Source organism: Odontesthes bonariensis, chromosome 17 (genome assembly GCF_027942865.1).
Source record: "Odontesthes bonariensis isolate fOdoBon6 chromosome 17, fOdoBon6.hap1, whole genome shotgun sequence".
In the NCBI taxonomy this organism is placed as follows: Eukaryota; Metazoa; Chordata; class Actinopteri; order Atheriniformes; family Atherinopsidae; genus Odontesthes; species Odontesthes bonariensis.
Window position 1 is genome coordinate 24,668,832 of NC_134522.1, and position 18,996 is coordinate 24,687,827.

An 18,996-nucleotide genomic window follows, 5' to 3' on the forward strand; every position below is an offset into this window, starting at 1 on the left:
AGCAGAGAAGAAGGATGCTCAGACTGGATCTCTGACAGTAAAGAAGCTGCAGCCTCAGGACAGCGGAGTGTATTTCTGTGCTGTGAGTCAACACAGTGATGCAGGTGACTCAAAGAGCTGCACAAAAACCCAGCTGTTGGTGTCACATGGCAAACTGAGGAAATCACCGTCTTTATCTATCTGTAGGGGGAGCTCTAGACCTCTTTGTGCTCAAGGCAGGAGTCAAAATCAGACAATCTGTGAGTCAGATTACAAAACCAAGGGATTGGGGAAACATTGAGTCTAGGAACACTGTAGGAAGCATTAATAACCTGAATGTGATGTGGGCTGCCATGGGTAGCCAGTGGAATTCAGTGAGTAGTGGAGTGGCATTTGTTATTTTGATGTTCACCAGGTTCTGTACCATTTGTAGGTGTTTCCCTGTGCATGCTGAGACGCCTGCTGGAGTAGAACTGCAACAGTCGAGGTGAGAGATGACCATGGGCCGTACCACTAAATCAAGCACAGCCTAGTTTTTTAAGGGTTTCTCACCATGTTTGTTGGAAAATAGTTGAATTGGAGTTTTTTATCAGATGTTCCACTGGACAAATGATTATCTGGCCTATGACCAACAGATCAGTGTCAGAGAGTCTTAGTTGAAGGTGGAGTTCCTTCATCAATGTGGTGATGTCAGAGAGACAAGCTGAGGTTTGTGCTGTAATCGTGTTGTTATGGGTCAAGATTGAGTGTGACAGTTGGATATCATATGCATATCAGGGATACCAGAAGCCATGTAAGTGGCTAACTTGGTGCAGGGATGTGGTCTGAATTACAATGTTGCAAAAAAATCAAATAAAATAGGTCCGAGTACGGAGCCTTGATACATGCCAAAAAATGTGCTCAGAAATAATCACTTAGCCAAATCTTTTAAGGAGCTGACTGATGTTTCATGTTCATCCTCATCCCTCACAATTCAACAGCTCAACCCATCACAGATGAGAAATATAGCCTCCTGCTCAGATGACACAATTAGACGTCACTGCTGCAGTGACACACCATCCTGCATCTCTTCATATCTGTGTGACTGCACTGAAAGATAACTGAGACTCTCGTCTTTAGAACATGACCTCTATCAGACAGGGTCTCCTCAGCTTGTTGGTGCTTGTACTCTGGATACAAGGTAAAGTACAGTGACATCAGCAGATTGTATTCAGCAGTTAGAAGAGGAAAATATTTCTGGAACTGTCAACTATTAAGATGTTCACCTCTGGAAACTCTCACTGTTGTACTCACAGGTCATGTTGATGGAAGTGATGTCTACCAGACTCCCATACTGTGGGAGCAGCAGGGTGAAAATGCAACAATACACTGTAACCACACAAAGGGTGGAGGCTATTTCCAGATGTACTGGTACAGAAACTATGAAACTTATCGTGTTCACAACTACAGTTAAAATAGATCACAACTTTGTAGAATTCAGCAAAGACAAATTCTCAGCCACCAAGACTGAAGCTGAGAGAGGAACATTCACAGTAAAGAATCTGCAGCCAGAAGATAAAGGCTGGTATTTCTGTGCTGTGAGTCAACACAGTGATCCAAACACATGAACACTGAACAAAAACCTCTGCACACTGTTCCCATCTGTATTTATCTGCTCTCCTGTAGGGGGAGCTCAAGTACAAGCTCACAATGTCTCACAGTCATGTGACACTCCCATATGCAAGTCTTCATATCTGTGCTGTGATGTCAGAGCTGCCATCACACACACTGACAGTGACTGTGGTCTCCAAGTTCAGTCTTCTCCCAACACAATAATGATCCCAGCTGCTCTGATCAAACTCTCTGCAGCTCTGCTCTGTATTGCAGGTACTTTATGCACATGATGATGCTGAGGACTGAAAGGAGAAGAAGTTCTCTTCTCTTTTAATTCATAATCATATTTTCATCTTGTTCTTTTTAAACTGCATACAGAAGAGTTGTTGGAGCTTCTGTAACACAATGTGACTTTGACTCCTGCAGGTCTAACTGACGGGAGTGATGTGACCCAGACTCTTCTGCTGTGGAAGAACGAGGGTCAGTCTGCCACGATGAACTGCAGCCACACTAAGGATGCTACTTACTTCCAGATGTACTGGTACCAACAGCTGCCAGGGGAGGGAATGAGACAGATAGTTTTCACCACTACATCTCCTCCACATAAATATGAAAGCGGCTTCAGTGAGGACAAATTTCCAGCAGAGAAGAAGGATGCTCAGACTGGATCTCTGACAGTAAAGAAGCTGCAGCCTCAGGACAGCGGAGTGTATTTCTGTGCTGTGAGCCAACACAGTGATGCAGGTGACTCAAAGAGCTGCACAAAAACCCAGCTGTTGGTGTCACAGTGAACCAAAGACATCACGTCTTCAGTTCCTGAAGGGGGAGCACACGACATGTCCAGGATATTTTCCACATATATATTTTGATCTATTTCAAACACCATGTCTTTTTAACACAGAGCTCAGTCTCTCATTGAATTCTATAGATCAAATATGTCATTATTTCTACTTCTTTTCATCACTCTCATTTCTGATTGACCTCGTATTGATTGACGTTTTCTGTACTGCATACTGGAAATGACAATAGTATGAACATCCAAGCACCAAATCCAATGTTCTTTTCGCAGCTGCTTCATGCTTTGTGACAGCAATTAAAAACATATGAGAGACAAGTGGCTGTTTATGACTCCTCAGTGGAACAGTGATATGTCTGCTGAACAGATCCAAATAACATTTTTCTGCTCTGTGTTCCTGATGGTGTAAAACTACACTTTTCAAAAACTATTAATCTTTTCAACAAAAAGCTGTAAAGCTTCTGAAACAGTTTGTCTGATGCTTCGGCTCCATGTTGGAGTTATGGGTCCCATCGGACCTCCTGGTTGCTGCTGGAGGGGTCAGTCTGTTCAGGTGGTCTCCAAATACATGATATTAGTGGCAGTAACTTTCAGAGGAGCCGGTATCAACAGTGACCAGGTACTCGCTGAGTTCCTGTATTCATCTTTATTTTAAACACCCCAATGATGAAATGGAGAAAATTCTCTTCCAAAATGTTTAGTTTTCTGTTCTTATCAATGAATGCATAGGAGGGCAGAAAGCATGCACAACATCACGTTTAAAGAGTCAAATAAACACGTTCTTTATGTCAAACACATTTCCTGAAAAGAGCATTCTAAATGTTTTAATGTGAAAGAGATCATCCAGTAAATTGAATTCAGCACATAAACACACAGAAGAAGAGGACACCTGCATCTAAGCACAGTTAATGGCAGCACATAAATAAAGATCTCATCATTAAAGCCTCCTCTTCCTGTGTTAACCCACACAGCAGGATGCTGTACAGATCCACTGATCACATGTGACGCCCGTGTGTTGATCCCTCCTCCTCCTTTCCATCCCTTCAGCTCTGTTCAGTTTGAACTTCTCAGTATCCTTTTGTTTTTCTCTGCTCTGGGATCATGATCAGGCTCCTCGTACATTTAGCAGCTCTGCCGTTCTGTTTAACAGGTAACATTAAATCAAATCATCCTCAGTAAAAGTTATTCTCTGCTCTAAACCTGTTTGCTCTCTTTTTCATCCTGTAGAACTCTCACCAAACAGTGTTCAACAGACTCCCACTGCTGTGATCAGAGGACATGGAGAAGAGATCCAGATAAACTGCAGCCATTCAAACACCAATTTTAATATGATGCAGTGGTACAAACAGTCTCCTGGGGAAACTGATATGGCTCTGATTGGTTATGCTCGCTATTCTTCTCTAGCTGTTGAAGATTCATTCAAAACCTCCTATAATGTGACCGGTGATGGCCGCAGTCTGTCATCTCTTGTTATTCCAAAGCTGAGACAGTCTGTGGACAGCGCAGTATATTTCTGTGCTGCCAGCGATGCACAGTGCTGCATGAAGCCTCCAGCTACAACAGAAACCTCCTCTGCTGCAGACAGTAACAATCATTCCCCTGCTGATAACAACATGAGCAACAAGTAAACCACCACTGAATGACTGATCAGAGAGCTCATTTCATCCAGTAGGGGGCAGTGTTCCCCAACACATCCTGTAGTGTTGCATTTCTTTTTATGCGACACAAAATGAAAAAGGATTTAAGTTCATCATGAATAATTGTGTTGGCTTTACAAACATGTGGATACATAGAGCTGTTTAAACTGATGTTTTGCTTTTGCAGAAATGAGTTTAATTGGGAGTGAAGGAATCACAAACAGTAGATATGATGGTCTTCTCTCTGCCTGACTGAAATGTACTCTGTGTAAGTTCTTGATTTGGTTCATTTTATGATCAGCATTTATTTTCAAAAGTTTTCACTAACATGACTTTTACATATTATTATCTTATTTTCATTCTCTCAGAAAATTGATTAAATATCTGATTATTTATTCAGTAGAAATATGGGTTCTGGATACCTGCGTGTCAAACGTTATGACACACGTTAAGACCTTAGTGCATGTTTGAATAAAAGTCTGCAGGACTCAACAGAAAGCTCACCGCGGAGGGACAGTCAGCTTCCTGCTGCTGGCATTAGTCATGAATTTAATGTCACATCACAAGAAAGTTTCTCAGAGAGCACAGCTGTACAGCTCCACAAAAACCAACCTCACAGCAAACCTCTGTATTACTGAGGATACACATGCAGAAGAAACACTTCATGTTTAACCAGGTGGGAATTTACCCTCTTTATTACACCAGTGAGCTCAAGTTTATAGAGATTTGCTGTTTCGTGTTTGATCCTGTCAGATTAAATCCACTCTTCTTTATGTGTTACCATTAATATTGCAAGTCACTCCTCCTTCTGATGAGCTGACAGCATGTCTTTGAGCCCTGACTCTGACTCAGAGGTGTGTGGTGCTGCCACACATCACACAGAACGGTCTCACCAACAATCAGGACCCTTGTTTTAGCTGACAGGAGAGGAGGGGGCGCAGTAACACCACCCACTGTGGTTTTCTGCAGAAGCACTCATTGATACAGAAGTAGGAACAAACTGAGGTGAACACAGAATGATGGTCCTCATTGTCTGCTTCATGTCCTTGCATCTCATCCTGGTTTAAGGTAAAGTAAAGAAAAGGCTTTTTAGACTTCTACAACCACACTTTTCCAAGAAAAACGTTCACAGAACAGTTCCAGTTGAATCCAGAGTTAAACCTGGCTCTCTCACTTATGAAGACTCATCATTAATATATTGTGGCCTGTTTTTCTTGTCTTTTCCACAGGTTCATCTCTAAGTGACCAAATTACCCAGGCTCCAACTCACACCTTCAAAAATCCAGGAGAAGCAGCAGAATTCAGCTGTTCACACAGAATTGAAAGCTCTAATCGTATCCGCTGGTACAAACAGTCAAAGAACAATCAGATGCAGCTTCTGGGATGCATGACAGGAGACAGCGGAGTTCCAGAGAGCGGACTGAATGTGACGCTGGATGGAAGTGCAAACAGAGAGCAGACGTGCGCTTTAACAGTTAAAGGCCTCAGTCTGAGCAGCAGTGCAGTTTCCTTCTGTGCTGCTGGGTACCACAGTGCTTCATATCCCTGCTCCTCAGGACCAAACCTCCTCATCATTGTTCTGCATCTCCTACGGCTCCCAGCTCCTTGCACCTGTATTCTGTTCTTTGATGAGGTGCAGCAGAGGCTTCCATGATGAATATGATGATGAGTTCTGTAGCTGCTGTGACCCCGCCCACTCACAGAGCACACCTTCATTTTGCTGACAGGAGGCTTTCCTCAAAGGAGAGATCAGTTCAGCTGCTGGGACACTGAGAATATTTCTCATAGCAACAGGAAATCTATCACCAAACCAAACAACAACCACAACAGCATGAATGCCGTACTATTACTATTTGCTTTCACGACTGCTCTGGTTTCAGGTAATAACATCAGAATTTTTATGACAAAAATTTCAAAACTATAGTCATTTTGCTTCTTTTTTCCCTCCATTTGATCTTATTACATGAATGACTTCATTCCCATTGAAATACATTCCCTTTTGTTTTTTTTCCTCAGGATCCTCTCTCAGTGATCAAGTCCACCAGACTCCATTTCATATTCTGGCAAATCCAGGAGAAGCAGCCAGAATCAGCTGCTCTCACAGTATTCAGAGCTACGATCAAATCCTCTGGTATAAGAGATCAGAAAACAGACAGCTGCAACTCCTGGGATACATGTACACAGACAGCAGTTATCCTGAAGCTGGACTGAAGGTGAAGATGGAAGGAGGCGCAAGAACAGGCCAGAACTGCACTTTAACCATTGAAGGACTGAATCTGAGCAGCAGTGCAGTTTACTTCTGTGCTGCTCGCTACCACAGTGCTTCATATGCCTGCTCCTCATACAGAAACCTCCTCAGCGCTATTCTTTTATCTCTGTATCATAGCTGCCGCAGCTGTGTTAGCTCTTTCTACCACACACCTTTTCTAATTCCACTTTCTTCTGGATTTAATATCTGCTGCAGCAGAATCTAGCAGGATGGTGACAAAGAGAGTTCCAACTATATCACAGGAACTTTGTATTGATTCAAAATCTGTGTGTTTTTGAACAAGAGGACTAAGATTGGAAAAATAACTACGTCTTCCTCAAGTTAATGCATCAACTGATGTGACTTTAACTTGCAAACAAAAGCAAGTGTGTCCTGTTAGAAGCATACATGTTACTGATGTAATGATATCAGAGATAATCCCTGTAAGGTGGCATCTGGTACTGCTTCCATATGCACGGAGGAGTTAAATGCAGCATAGGAAATAAAAGACTGTAAACAGCTGCAGGAATGCAACTTATTTTATTTTGTTAGATGGCAGTATGTCCTCACACACTCACTGGTGTGTACTGGTGAATGACAGGCTAAGCTTGTGTGTTGTGTTTGTTTTCCACATCAAAGCCTTTCCTCAGACAGAGAAGAGGACATAACCATACCAGATACAGTCATGGAAACGCAAAGCTCAACATGTGATCATTCTCTTCTCCATCACATGGGACTGATCCTCAGTGCAAAAACCTCCTCTTCAAACAATGGCATCACTGCAGCTCACAGCCCCCCCACACCTGCAACAATCATTCTAACCAATGCTGCTCCTTTGTCTTATAAAGAGAAGATATTTTAACACGAGTTTTATTATGTTAAGTTGTGTCTAATTTCAACATAATTAATAAAATTCTTGCTTAAATGAAACAGCTGAGGTTTAATTTTTCACTGAAATGCTGTAAAATAGTTTGAATACACAATATTTGAACTTTGTGGAACTGATGATGTAAATAGACAGGTTCATTAAATGCACAGTGTGTTACAAATAGAACTGAAATAGAAATAGAACTTATTGCTCTGGTCATATTTTTCCTCTTATCTTATTGAATGTTTTCATGAGCTCTTTTCTATGAAAACACTGACATTTTTTTTCTTCAGTGCTGGTTTAAAAAGTGTTGCAGAAAGATTATTGTGATGAGTTACTGTGCCACTGGGAAAGTTGTTCACATGTGGAAGACGCTGATCAGAATCAGAATCAGAATCAGCTTTATTGGCCAGGTTTGACTAAACAAACAAGGAATTTGACTCTGGTACAACTTCACTCACAAAGTACAACACTCAACAAAAACATAAAAACAACAACAACAACAACAACAACAACATAACATAAAAGAATAAAAAATAGAAATGCATGATTGACCTTAACAAAGCCCAAATAATTGCCAGACTATCTGAGCAGAAAGAGATTACAGGCAGAGAGGTTAGGGTGAAGGTGGAGGCATTGCAGAGCTTTTTAACAACAGAAGGTAGATCCTGGACATTTTATTATATCTTTACCCCAGATATGGAACTGTGAGCGATGAGTTTCCAGCCATGCTGTCTGCAGAGAGAGTTCACCTCTGTTACCTGCCAAGGCTGCATGTGACATCATCAGCTCAGTTTATTCACTGCCAAGCAAACAAACGTACCACAATGCATCATTCTCACTGTTTTATTTGTATTTTCTTCTAGCATTTAAATTTCCATCCCTGAGACAGAAGTACTCTTTGACTAAATGAGCTCAAGCAAAAACCCATCATCTTCTAGAGTTTAAGTTCTTCTCTGTAAATTCTGCCTCCGAAGGACTTTAAAGCCTTAAACATTCATCGTCCCCCCTCCTCTTTGTCTCTAAGACAACAAAGCTACCACACTCAGATCAACAGCCACAGCTAACCACAGAAGGAGCAGTGTGGTGCTGGTTGATTGGTGTTAATGTTCGGAAGGGGCGGAGGCACATTTACTCAACCCACCCAAAAAAGGGTTCTGTTTGTCTGAGCTTTCTTCAGATTCAGAGATAGATCAGCATCGCAGTTTATGCTGTTATAGACACAGGGCATCACACGTTCTGATGCTAAAATTCTTCAGTAAACTCAACATCATGATCCTTTTCTTCTGCATAACTTTTAACCTCATGCTAGTTTCAGGTAATGTAGTTTTATTTGCTCTTCCAGAAGCTGTGTTTATGGTTCTTTAGCTGGAAATTGGGCTGCAGAGAATTGTTCATTTCAATCAAAGGATCACATCAGTTATCCCCCACAATATGTAACAGGTCTCTCTTTTCATTTGCAATCCTGTCTGTCTCTATCTTAAAGTGTTTCCATGTACTTTCATTTTTTTTTTTTTAATATTTCTTTTCAACAGGTTCTTCTCTCAGCGATCAAGTCCACCAGACTCCAGCTGAGATGTACTGCACACCTGGAGAAAAGGCCAATATCAGCTGTTTACACAATATTCAGGACTACACACGTATCCTCTGGTACAAACAATCAAAGCAGAGTCGGATGCAGCTCCTGGGATACATGAATGTAAATGATGGATATCCAGAGACGGGAGTGAAAGTGGAGATAAACGGGGGTGCAACTAAAGGCCAAAGCTGCACATTAACAACTGAGGAGCTGACTGCGAGCAGCAGTGCAGTTTACTTCTGTGCAGCTAGTCACCACAGTGCTACGTGTCACTGCTTCTCGGTACAAAAACCTCTCAACAACAGAATTCTTTCATCTTCTTCTGTTCAGCTCCCAGCTCCGTGCACCTGTATCACCCTCTCCAGCTGATATTGGTCTTTCATCTAACCCGATCAGAAATTTAAATGTGGAGATATGAACACCCACCTTTTCTCTAATCGAGCAAGGTCCTGTTAAGGAATGTGTCGGACTCAGACGTAGACTAAACTAGGGATCGGATTTATCTGAGAGAAAGACAAAGAAAGCAAAGACACGGCAGGGAAGGTTATCAAAGTACATCCACAAACAGAACTCAGGACACACACTGATCAAGCAGAAGAGCACAAAAACAGGAGCAAATGTGGAGGGAAAGAGAGAAAAAGAAATGAATGAACATGAAATCCAAAAGTCATGGTATTACTAACACACCGAAACAAGGAACATTCAACTGATAAACGCTCATTATTATTAAGGCAAGGCAAGGCAAGGCAATTTTATTTATAGAGCACAATTCGTACACAAGGTAATTCAAAGCGCCTTACAGCTATATAAAATCACAAGAAGGCAATAAAAGACAAGAATAAGAAAAGAAAAACATAGAAAATAATCATTAATTAATTATTTTAAAAGTGAAGAGTGCAGATAAAATACTTTCAGGTGTCATATGCACAGCTAAATAGAACTGTTTTCAGCCTGGATTTAAACATTGTCAGAGTTGAGGCCTGTCTCACATCTTCTGGAAGACTGTTCCAGATTTTAGGAGCATCAAACTGAAACGCAGCCTCACCTTGTTTAGTCCTGACTCTGGGCCCCAGCAGGAGACCCCTCCCTGAGGTTCTCAGAGCCCGAGTTGGTTCATATGGCTCTAACATGTCAGAGATGTACTTTGGCGCTTGACCATGAAGAGACTTGTACACAAGCAGAGCTGTTTTAAAGTCTATTCTCTGAGCAACAGGAAGCCAGTGCAGAGACCTGAGCACTGGACTAATATGGTCGTATTTCCTGGTTCTAGTCAGGACTCGAGCAGCAGCGTTCTGGATGTACTGCAGCTGTCTTACAGCCCGTTTAGAGAGCCCAGTGAGCAGGCCGTTACAGTAGTCTAACCTGCTGGAGACAAACGCATGGATCAGTCTCTCTAAGTCTGGTTTAGACACTATTTCTTTGATTCTGGCAATGTTTTTTAGATGGTAAAAAGCTGCTGATGTTACTGATTTAATATGGCTGTTAAATTTCAGGTCTGAGTCCAATATGACCCCGAGATTTCTAACTTGATAGTTAGGTTTTAGAGAGAGAGTCTCAAGGTAACTGATAACACTTTCTCTTTGTTTATGTGGGCCACAGACAATGATTTCAGTTTTGTCTGAGTTTAGCTGGAGAAAATTGTTTTGCATCCACACACTGATCTGTTCGATGCAGTGACAGAATGTATCTACTGTGGCATCAAGATTGCTCTTCTTTAGAAGAGGCTTAATGACAGCGGTTTTTAAGGCTTTTGGAAATGTTCCAGTCTGGAGTGAGATGTTGACTAGATGAACGAGTTGTGGTAACAAACTGCTCAGCACAGACTTTAGGAATCTAGTGGGCAACTCATCAAGGCAGCACGTTGATGAACTCAGACAGCAGATGATCTCTTCGACTGTTTTGTCAGTAACAGGTGTGAAATGTGTCAGCTCTAGGTGTCTAGTTGGCTGCAGAGTAGTTATTTGTGTTGTGGAAATTATGGCATTTTTAATGCCTTGAACTTTGTCATTAAAGTATATTGCAAACTCATTACACTTGGATGTAGAAATGAGTTCTAAAGGCAGTGAAACTGGAGGGTTTGTTAATCTGTTTACTGTAGCAAACAGGACACGAGAGTTGTTACTGCAGTTTCACATCCACATGCACATTCAAGTCCCCTGTTATGACTAAACAGTCAAAAGCAGTGCACACAATTGAAAGTAGTTCAGTAAAATCATCAATAAAACAATTCTGTGGTGGTTTATAAATGGTGATATAAAGTATGGAAGATTGTTTTATCTCCATTTTGAATGACACATACTTAAATGATGACAAAACCCCAAATGACAACTTGTGGGTGGGTATATTGTCCCTGAACATGGCGCAAACACCAGCAGGGGGAGACAAATCTGGTCAAATAAAGTGAGAAAACAAACACATGTTCACGCCCAACACTTACACTTTTGACAAAATCCCGTCCTCTGCCTATAAAGTGTAAACTAAAAGGTCATATCTCAGAAAGAGAGGGAGAGAAAGAGAAAGCACCTCTAAATACCATAAACATGTTCTTCCTGGTCTTCATATTGCACTTACTTCACCTGCCTGTGAATAATGGTGAGTAGCTACACCATGAAAAGACCTCAAAGAGTTTCTAATTTCTTGCTCTATAAATAAGAAAAAATCCCATCTGTTCTTTTTTTTCCTTAACAGGTGCTTCTAAAGCCTACAATGTCCTCCAAACACCTCCTTTCATGATTAAGAAAGCTGATGAATCTGTGGACAGTGAGATCCACTGTTCGCACGATGTGTCTGGCTTTGAGCGCATCCTTTGGTACAAACAAGACAAAAACAGAGCTCTGAGGTTCCTGGGATATCTGAATCTGAAGTTCCCCTATCCAGAGGACGACGTAAAAGGAAAGATCAGCTTTGATGGAGATGGCAGAGCATTTTCAAACCTGACTATTTCAAATGTTTCAGTAAATGACAGTGCAGTGTATTTCTGTGCTGCCAGTCAGCACAGTGCAACAACTTCCCCTGAATCAATACAAAAACTCAGCATCCAGATAAAGATCTGAACACCTGCAGCGCACCATGGAACCCTGGAATCTGACAATGTTATGTTGTTATTGTTATGTTGCTATTTTGACACCAATTTGACCCCCCTACCATGCCACAGAATCCCACTTCATGATTTTTTTTCTCCCCCAATTCTTGGCAGTGTTGTGAGGAGGCCAAAGATGGGAAAAACAAAACACAAAGTTTAAATGCATTGGTTTTTTTTCCTTCCCAAAATACTTACATTAATTTATCAAAAGGATTAAAGATATCCAGACAATTATTATTCGATCATCTTATAATGAACATTTGTGGGTATCTTTGCAGTTTCACGTCAACAAAATTTAGATATTGTAATAATATAAAATCACGACTGTGCACCATTGTTTTGAATTAGTTAATATAACTGAATTGTGTTTGTCTGTAGGCATAAAAACATGAAATTATAGTAGTTCAGTCTGGTCAGCATGAATGAATTTTGGACTGAAAAGTTAAAGTAAAGCTGTTATTTATCAGTTATCTGCTCAGACGACCACATACCAGAAGTAATGCAAATATCTGAAGCCTTAAATCATTCAGTTGCTTAAGGGTTGTAGATGATCAGGAAGATTATGGAAAAATGCAGTTTACATTAACTATTGAAAGACAGCAGTGCAGTTTACTTCTGTGCTGCTCGTTGCCACAGTGGAACATATCACTGTTACTGATATCACTCAATACAAAATGTCATGAGCATTTCCCATGTGTGGATTACATCTGAGAGGCCCAAACATCAGTACAATTTCCATCCATTAGGTGGCAGCATCAGATCTTCATGCTAATCTACAAACTGAGAGGAGGAACAGCTGTGACACCACCCATCTGATGATTTCATGTATGTTTGGTGATGCTGTTGGAGGGTTGACTCAGAAAGAAGCTGGAAATAATCAGTATAACTGCTGATGCATTTAGGGAAATAAACTAAATTCTTCAACATAACCAAACATCAGGAGAACTGAAAATGCTCATCTTTCTTCTTTGCATTGCTTTTATCACCATGCTGCTTTCAGGTAACGACCTCAAAATAATTCAGACATTTCTGTTTAAGGTTAATGCTGCATCAGGATTTTAGAAAAGAAATAAATCTCTCTTTCACTTTTCTGGTTTCATCAGTGCTGATAATGCTTTTTGCTGATCATTTTTCAACAGGTTCCTCACTCAGTGACAGAGTCAGCCAGACTCCACCTGATCTGTACAAAGAAGAGAAGCAAACAGTCGAAATGAACTGCTCACACCAAGTTGATAGCTACAACCAAATCCTCTGGTACAAGCAATCCAACACACACCTGCAGCTCCTTGGATACTTCTATTTAGGCTCTGAAAATGTAGAGAAAGGAGTGAACGTGCAGATTAAAGGAGGTGCAAATAAAGGAGAAACCTGCACATTAACAATTGAAGGACTCAGCATGAACAGCAGTGCAGTTTACTTCTGTGCTGCTAGTTACCACAGTGTAACATATCACTGCTGCTCAATACAAAAACCTCCTGATCCCACATTTCTCTGTTCTCATCTCTCTTATAGCTCTCAGCTCCTTGCACCTGCATTCTAACCAGTGTTGGTCTCCTCTGATTATACTCAGAGATTAAAATGGGAGGTTCTTAATGTAGAGGAGTAACTTTAACCCCCGCCTCTCTTTAGAAACTGCAGCAAGCTCAACCATTGATAGTCAGTAGAGGCTGCAAATATTGTTGAATATTAAAACTCTATAATACCTCATATATTTCGATTTGTAGTTCTATCTTTATAGCTCGGCTCAGGTTCACATGATAAAAGGGATGTGTAGGCTTCATAGTTTACATTTGTTATTTTATGTTTATGTATATTTATTTCTTATTTGTCACAATTATCTGTTCAAATGATCATTTTTAATCATAATTGTTAGATTTTTACATTTAAAATGTTTGCATGCAATCCCCAAAGCAACTTTTTGGAACAGAGCAAAAGTAATTGAAGTTCTTTGTTTTCCTCTCACGGGTCACAGTCAGGATGTGAGTCAGAACCCTGAAATCAGCTGGAGTTATGTTTCCCACTCAGTGGATACGAAGTGCAGCCACACCAGAGGTAAAGGTCACAGCCAGATGTACTGGCACAGGCAGCGTCCAGGACCAGAACCCTCATTCTGTGCACAGCTTTCAGTGGGGAATCTGAAGACAAATATTCAGCCATCAAAGACAGCATTGAGACCGGGGCTGTGACTGTGAAAAAGCTGCAGCCTCACAACAGCGGTGTGTATTTCTTCACAGGGAAGAGACGAAAATGAGTGAGAGCAGCTGAACAAAGACCGGTTGCCAGTTCATCAGGATGCACTTAGGAATCTGTTTCACTTTTATGTCTTTCCAGTAGATGGTGCTGGAGCTCCAGGAATACTCCAGGAATAATAAAAAAGGGGGCGGGGCGTTTGTAAGAATAAGTGCGCAGCGACAAGTTAAAGCCAGTCTTGTTTGTGTGTCCACTAAGACACACCTTTATCAGGCGGACTCTTTCACTTTTACTTTGTCTCATAGGTAATCTTTGTTACTGATAAAAAATCTCACTTTTTCAATACCTTCAGCAGATTTACAGGAATTATTTTTTTTCTATTTCTAGGTGTTCATCTGGAAGTTGAAGTCGACCAAACACCTCCAGCTGCTTTAAGAAATCCTGGAGAAAAAAATCCAACTGGTCTGCAGCCATGAAAAGACTGACTACAGACTAATGTCCTGGTTCCAGAAATGCCCTGTAGACCAAGCTCTGCAGCGCATTGGTCATGTGTACCACAGCACCACAGAGGTTGAGAAGTCTTTTGAAAAACATTTTAATATAACTGGAGATCTGAGTGGGGAGACGGCAAAGAGCGGCTCTCTGTTCATCGTGGACCTGAAGGCTGAACACACTGCAGGGTACTACTGTGCAGCTTGCTATGCACATCACCTGCAAACCAACACTCCCTCATACAAAAACTCTGGTTAACTTATTTTCTGAATCAGTGGGTTTAAATTAGAACTTGAACAAGCTCCTCCCAACTCTTGGTGTGATGTCAGCAGCTGCCACTGAGTTGACTTCCCTTGTTTTTAGTCAGATCAGTAAAGCATCAGTTGGATTTGGGTCACTCACTGTGTTGATCAGATTAAACTCTGTGACACATTGTTTGATTTACCTTTTTGACTTTTGAGTAACCTTTATGTTGGGACAGTTAACATGATCCGTTTGCTCTTTCTCTGCTGCTTGTCTGGTAATCATTTGTCTGAAATCACTAAATTCATGACATTTACCATTTATCATTATCTAAAATGTTCTATTGTCTTTCTGTTTCCAGCTGTTAGTCTGGGTCTTGAGGTCCGTCAGTCTCCCTCTGATCTCATCAGAAATCCTGGTGACAAAATGCAGATTTTCTGCAGCCACAATAAAACTGACTACAGAGTGATGCTCTGGTACCAGCAGTCACCTGGAGACACAGCAATGAAACTCATTGGATATTTGAACTACAAAGCTGTCACAATGGAAGACAAATATAAAGATGGTTTCAGTCTCGCTGGAGATTTGGGTGGAGACGCAGCAAAGAATGGATCTCTGCACATCCCAGATGCAGGAGTGAATTACAGTGCAGTTTACTACTGTGCTGCTAGTTACCACAGTGTAACATATCACTGCTGCTCAATACAAAAACCTCCTGATCCCACATTTCTCTGTTCTCATCTCTCTTATAGCTCTCAGCTCCTTGCACCTGCATTCTAACCAGTGTTGGTCTCCTCTGATTATACTCAGAGATTAAAATGGGAGGTTCTTACTGTAGAGGAGTGACTTTAACCCCCACCTCTCTTTATAAACTGCAGCAAGCTCAACCATTGATAGTCAGTAGTTGCTGCTTCTGGTTGTTGATTATTTCTACTCTATGACTCACATGTTTTGTGCAGTCCTATCTTTGAGATTTCAAGTATACAAGCTAAACATGCTAAAAACATATTTATCAAAGGACCTCTGAAAAACCTTTACATGAGAAGAATCAAAATGATTCATTTTCTCCTTTTCCTGTTGCCTGTCTGGTTGGCTTGACATTAGATATCCCCATTTAGAACAAACAAGACCACTAAAGCCCTAAAGAAAGCTCAAATACAAGAGCTTTTAGTTGTTGTTTTTCTTTTCGATATCATGAAAGTTTAGGATAGAAAGATTGTAGTTTGAAGAGGAAATCATCACTGATTTTATCTTGGCACATAATAAAGGAATTACTGTGGTTCAGTCTGTTCAATATAAGTTCATTTCAGACTGAAAAAGAAACCCTGTTATTATCAGATATCTGCTTTAATGATCAAGTAGCCAAAGTTTTCAGAGCATTGCAGCCTGTGAGGTTTAGGAATGATGACCAACATTTACATTATGTCCTCATTCAGCTGTTTTTAGTTTGCAGCACATCAGTGTGTTAGTTTAATCCAAACAGGTGATCCAGGAAGTTGATGGAAATATGCGAGTTTCAGACTGGACAAACACCAGGGTTTGGGCTTCAGTTCAGCTCTTTGTTATTTCAGTAATATTCATACAGTAAGGTGGCAGTATGTCTGTAGTGTATTGTGTTACTTTGAAAGGAGAACAATGCTCGAAGGCCCCGCCCACCTGAAAACACATTTCCTGATGGATAAGAGCCCTGACATGAAAGCTGAATAATCAGCTGAACTGCAAACAAGGCAGCAGTAACAAGGATGTCCTTAGATTCAGCCATGAAACACCACATGATCATCACAGGCTTCTGCATAACCTTTCATCTTATGTGGGTCTCAGGTAATGAACCAAATCTACTTCAATTGTGTTTGTTAAAATGCAAATTGATCCTATTCTTAGTTTCTAAGAACTCCTTCATCGTATAATGTTGTGTGTTTTTTTCTTTGTGCTTTTCCACAGGTTCCTCTCTCAGTGACAGTCAGCCAGACTCCACCTGATCTGTACAAAGAAGAGAAGCAAACAGTCGAAATGAACTGCTCACACCAAGTTGATAGCTACAACCAAATCCTCTGGTACAAGCAATCCAACACACACCTGCAGCTCCTTGGATACTTTCGCTATGGTGCTGGAAATGTAGAGAAAGGAATGAATGTGCAGATTAAAGGAGGTGCAAATAAAGGAGAAACCTGCACATTAACAATTGAAGGACTCAGCCTGAACAGCAGTGCAGTTTACTTCTGTGCTGCTAGTTACCACAGTGTAACATATCACTGCTGCTCAATACAAAAACCTCATGTGCATTTTCCATGTGTGTATTACAACTCAGATGCCTCCACATATGTAACTTATATCCATTAGGTGGCAGCATCAGACCTTCATGCTAATATAAAAACTAAGAGGAGGAACAGCTGTGACACCACCCATCTGATGATTTCATGTATGTTTGGTGATGCTGTTGGAGGGTTGACTCAGAAAGAAGCTGGAAATAATCAGTATAACTGCTGATGCATTAAGGGAAATAAACTAAATTCTTCAACATAACCAAACATCTGGAGAACAGAAAATGCTAATCTTTCTTCTTTGCATTGCTTTTATCACCATGCTGCTTTCAGGTAACAACCTCAAAATAATTCAGACATTTCTGTTTAAGGTTAATGCTGCATCAGGATTTTAGTAAATAAATAAATCACTCTTTCACTTTTCTGGTTTCATCAGTGCTGATAATGCTTTTTGCTGATCTTTTTTCAACAGGTTCCTCTCTCAGTGACAAAGTCCAACAGGATCCAGCAGAAATGTACAAAACACTTGAAGAAAAACCCCAAATTATCTGTTCACACAACAGTGATAGCTACGACAAAATCCTTTGGTACAAGCAATCCAACACACACCTGCAGCTCCTTGGATACTTGTATGCAGGCACTGGAAATGTAGAGAAAGGAGTGAATGTGCAGATTAAAGGAGGTGCAAATAAAGGAGAAACCTGCACATTAACAATTGAAGGACTCAGCCTGAACAGCAGTGCAGTTTACTTCTGTGCTGCTAGTTACCACAGTGTAACATATCACTGCTGCTCAATACAAAAACTTCCTGATCCCACATTTCTCTGTTCTCATCTCTCTTATAGCTCTCAGCTCCTTGCACCTGCATTCTAACCAGTGTTGGTCTCTTCTGATTATACTCACAGATTAAAATGGGAGGTTCTTACTGTAGAGGAGTGACTTTAACCCCCACCTCTCTTTATAAACTGCAGTAAGCTCAAGTATGTTTGATCAGAGGTGGCTGCATATCATTGTTGAATATTAAAACTCTATAATGGCTCAGATATTTGTAGTTCCTGTGGAATCACCGGGTTGGCTTGACATGAAATATCCCCATTTAATACACAAAATACCACTAAAGACCTAAATAAAGCTCAAATACAAGGGCTTTTAGTTTCTTTGCAAATTTTGAGGAAAGTTTAAAAACAACAAATTGTAGTTTGAAAAAGAAACAGGCCCATAAACATGGAATCACAATATTTCAGTATGTTCAGCATCAGTGAATTTCAGACTGAAAAAGAAACCCTGTTATTATCAGATATCTGCTTTAATGATCAAGTAGCCAAAGTTTTCAGAGCATTGCAGCCTGTGAGGTTTAGGAATGATGACCAACATTTACATTATGTCCTCATTCAGCTGTTTTTAGTTTGCAGCATATCAGTGTGTTAGTTTAATCCAAACAGGTGATCCAGGAAGTTGATGGAAAAATGTAAGTTTCAGACTGGACAAACACCAGGGTTTGGGCTTCAGTTCAGCTCTTTGTTATTTCAGTAATATTCATACAGTAAGGTGGCAGTATGTCTGTAGTGTATTGTGTTACTTTGAAAGGAGAACAATGCTCGAAGGCCCCGCCCACCTGAAAACACATTTCCTGATGGATAAGAGCCCTGACATGAAAGCTGAATAATCAGCTGAACTGCAAACAAGGCAGCAGTAACAAGGATGTCCTTAGATTCAGCCATGAAACACCACATGATCATCACAGGCATCTGCATAACCTTTCATCTTATGTGGGTCTCAGGTAATGAACCAAATCTACTTCAATTGTGTTTTTTTAAATGCAAATTGATCCTTTTCTTAGTTTCTAAAAACTCCTTCATCGTATAATGTTGTGTGTTTTTTCCTTTGTGCTTTTCCACAGGTTCCTCTCTCAGTGACAGAGTCAGCCAGACTCCACCTGATCTGTACAAAGAAGAAAAGCAAACAGTCGAAATGAACTGCTCACACCAAATTGATAGCTACAACCAAATCCTCTGGTACAAGCAATCC

General features: G+C 40.7%; 1 gene segment (V, D, J or C); it reads left to right on the forward strand.

Annotated features, from left to right (window-relative positions):
• Positions 1-1,086: 1,086 nt before the first annotated feature.
• The window catches only part of LOC142366817 (T-cell receptor beta-1 chain C region-like), a 39,657-nt gene continuing 21,747 nt past the window's right edge, over positions 1,087-18,996 (forward strand). Inside the window, 2 exon segments of the C gene segment in view lie at positions 1,087-1,159; positions 1,275-1,556. Coding sequence covers positions 1,102-1,159; positions 1,275-1,556 — 340 coding nt within the window.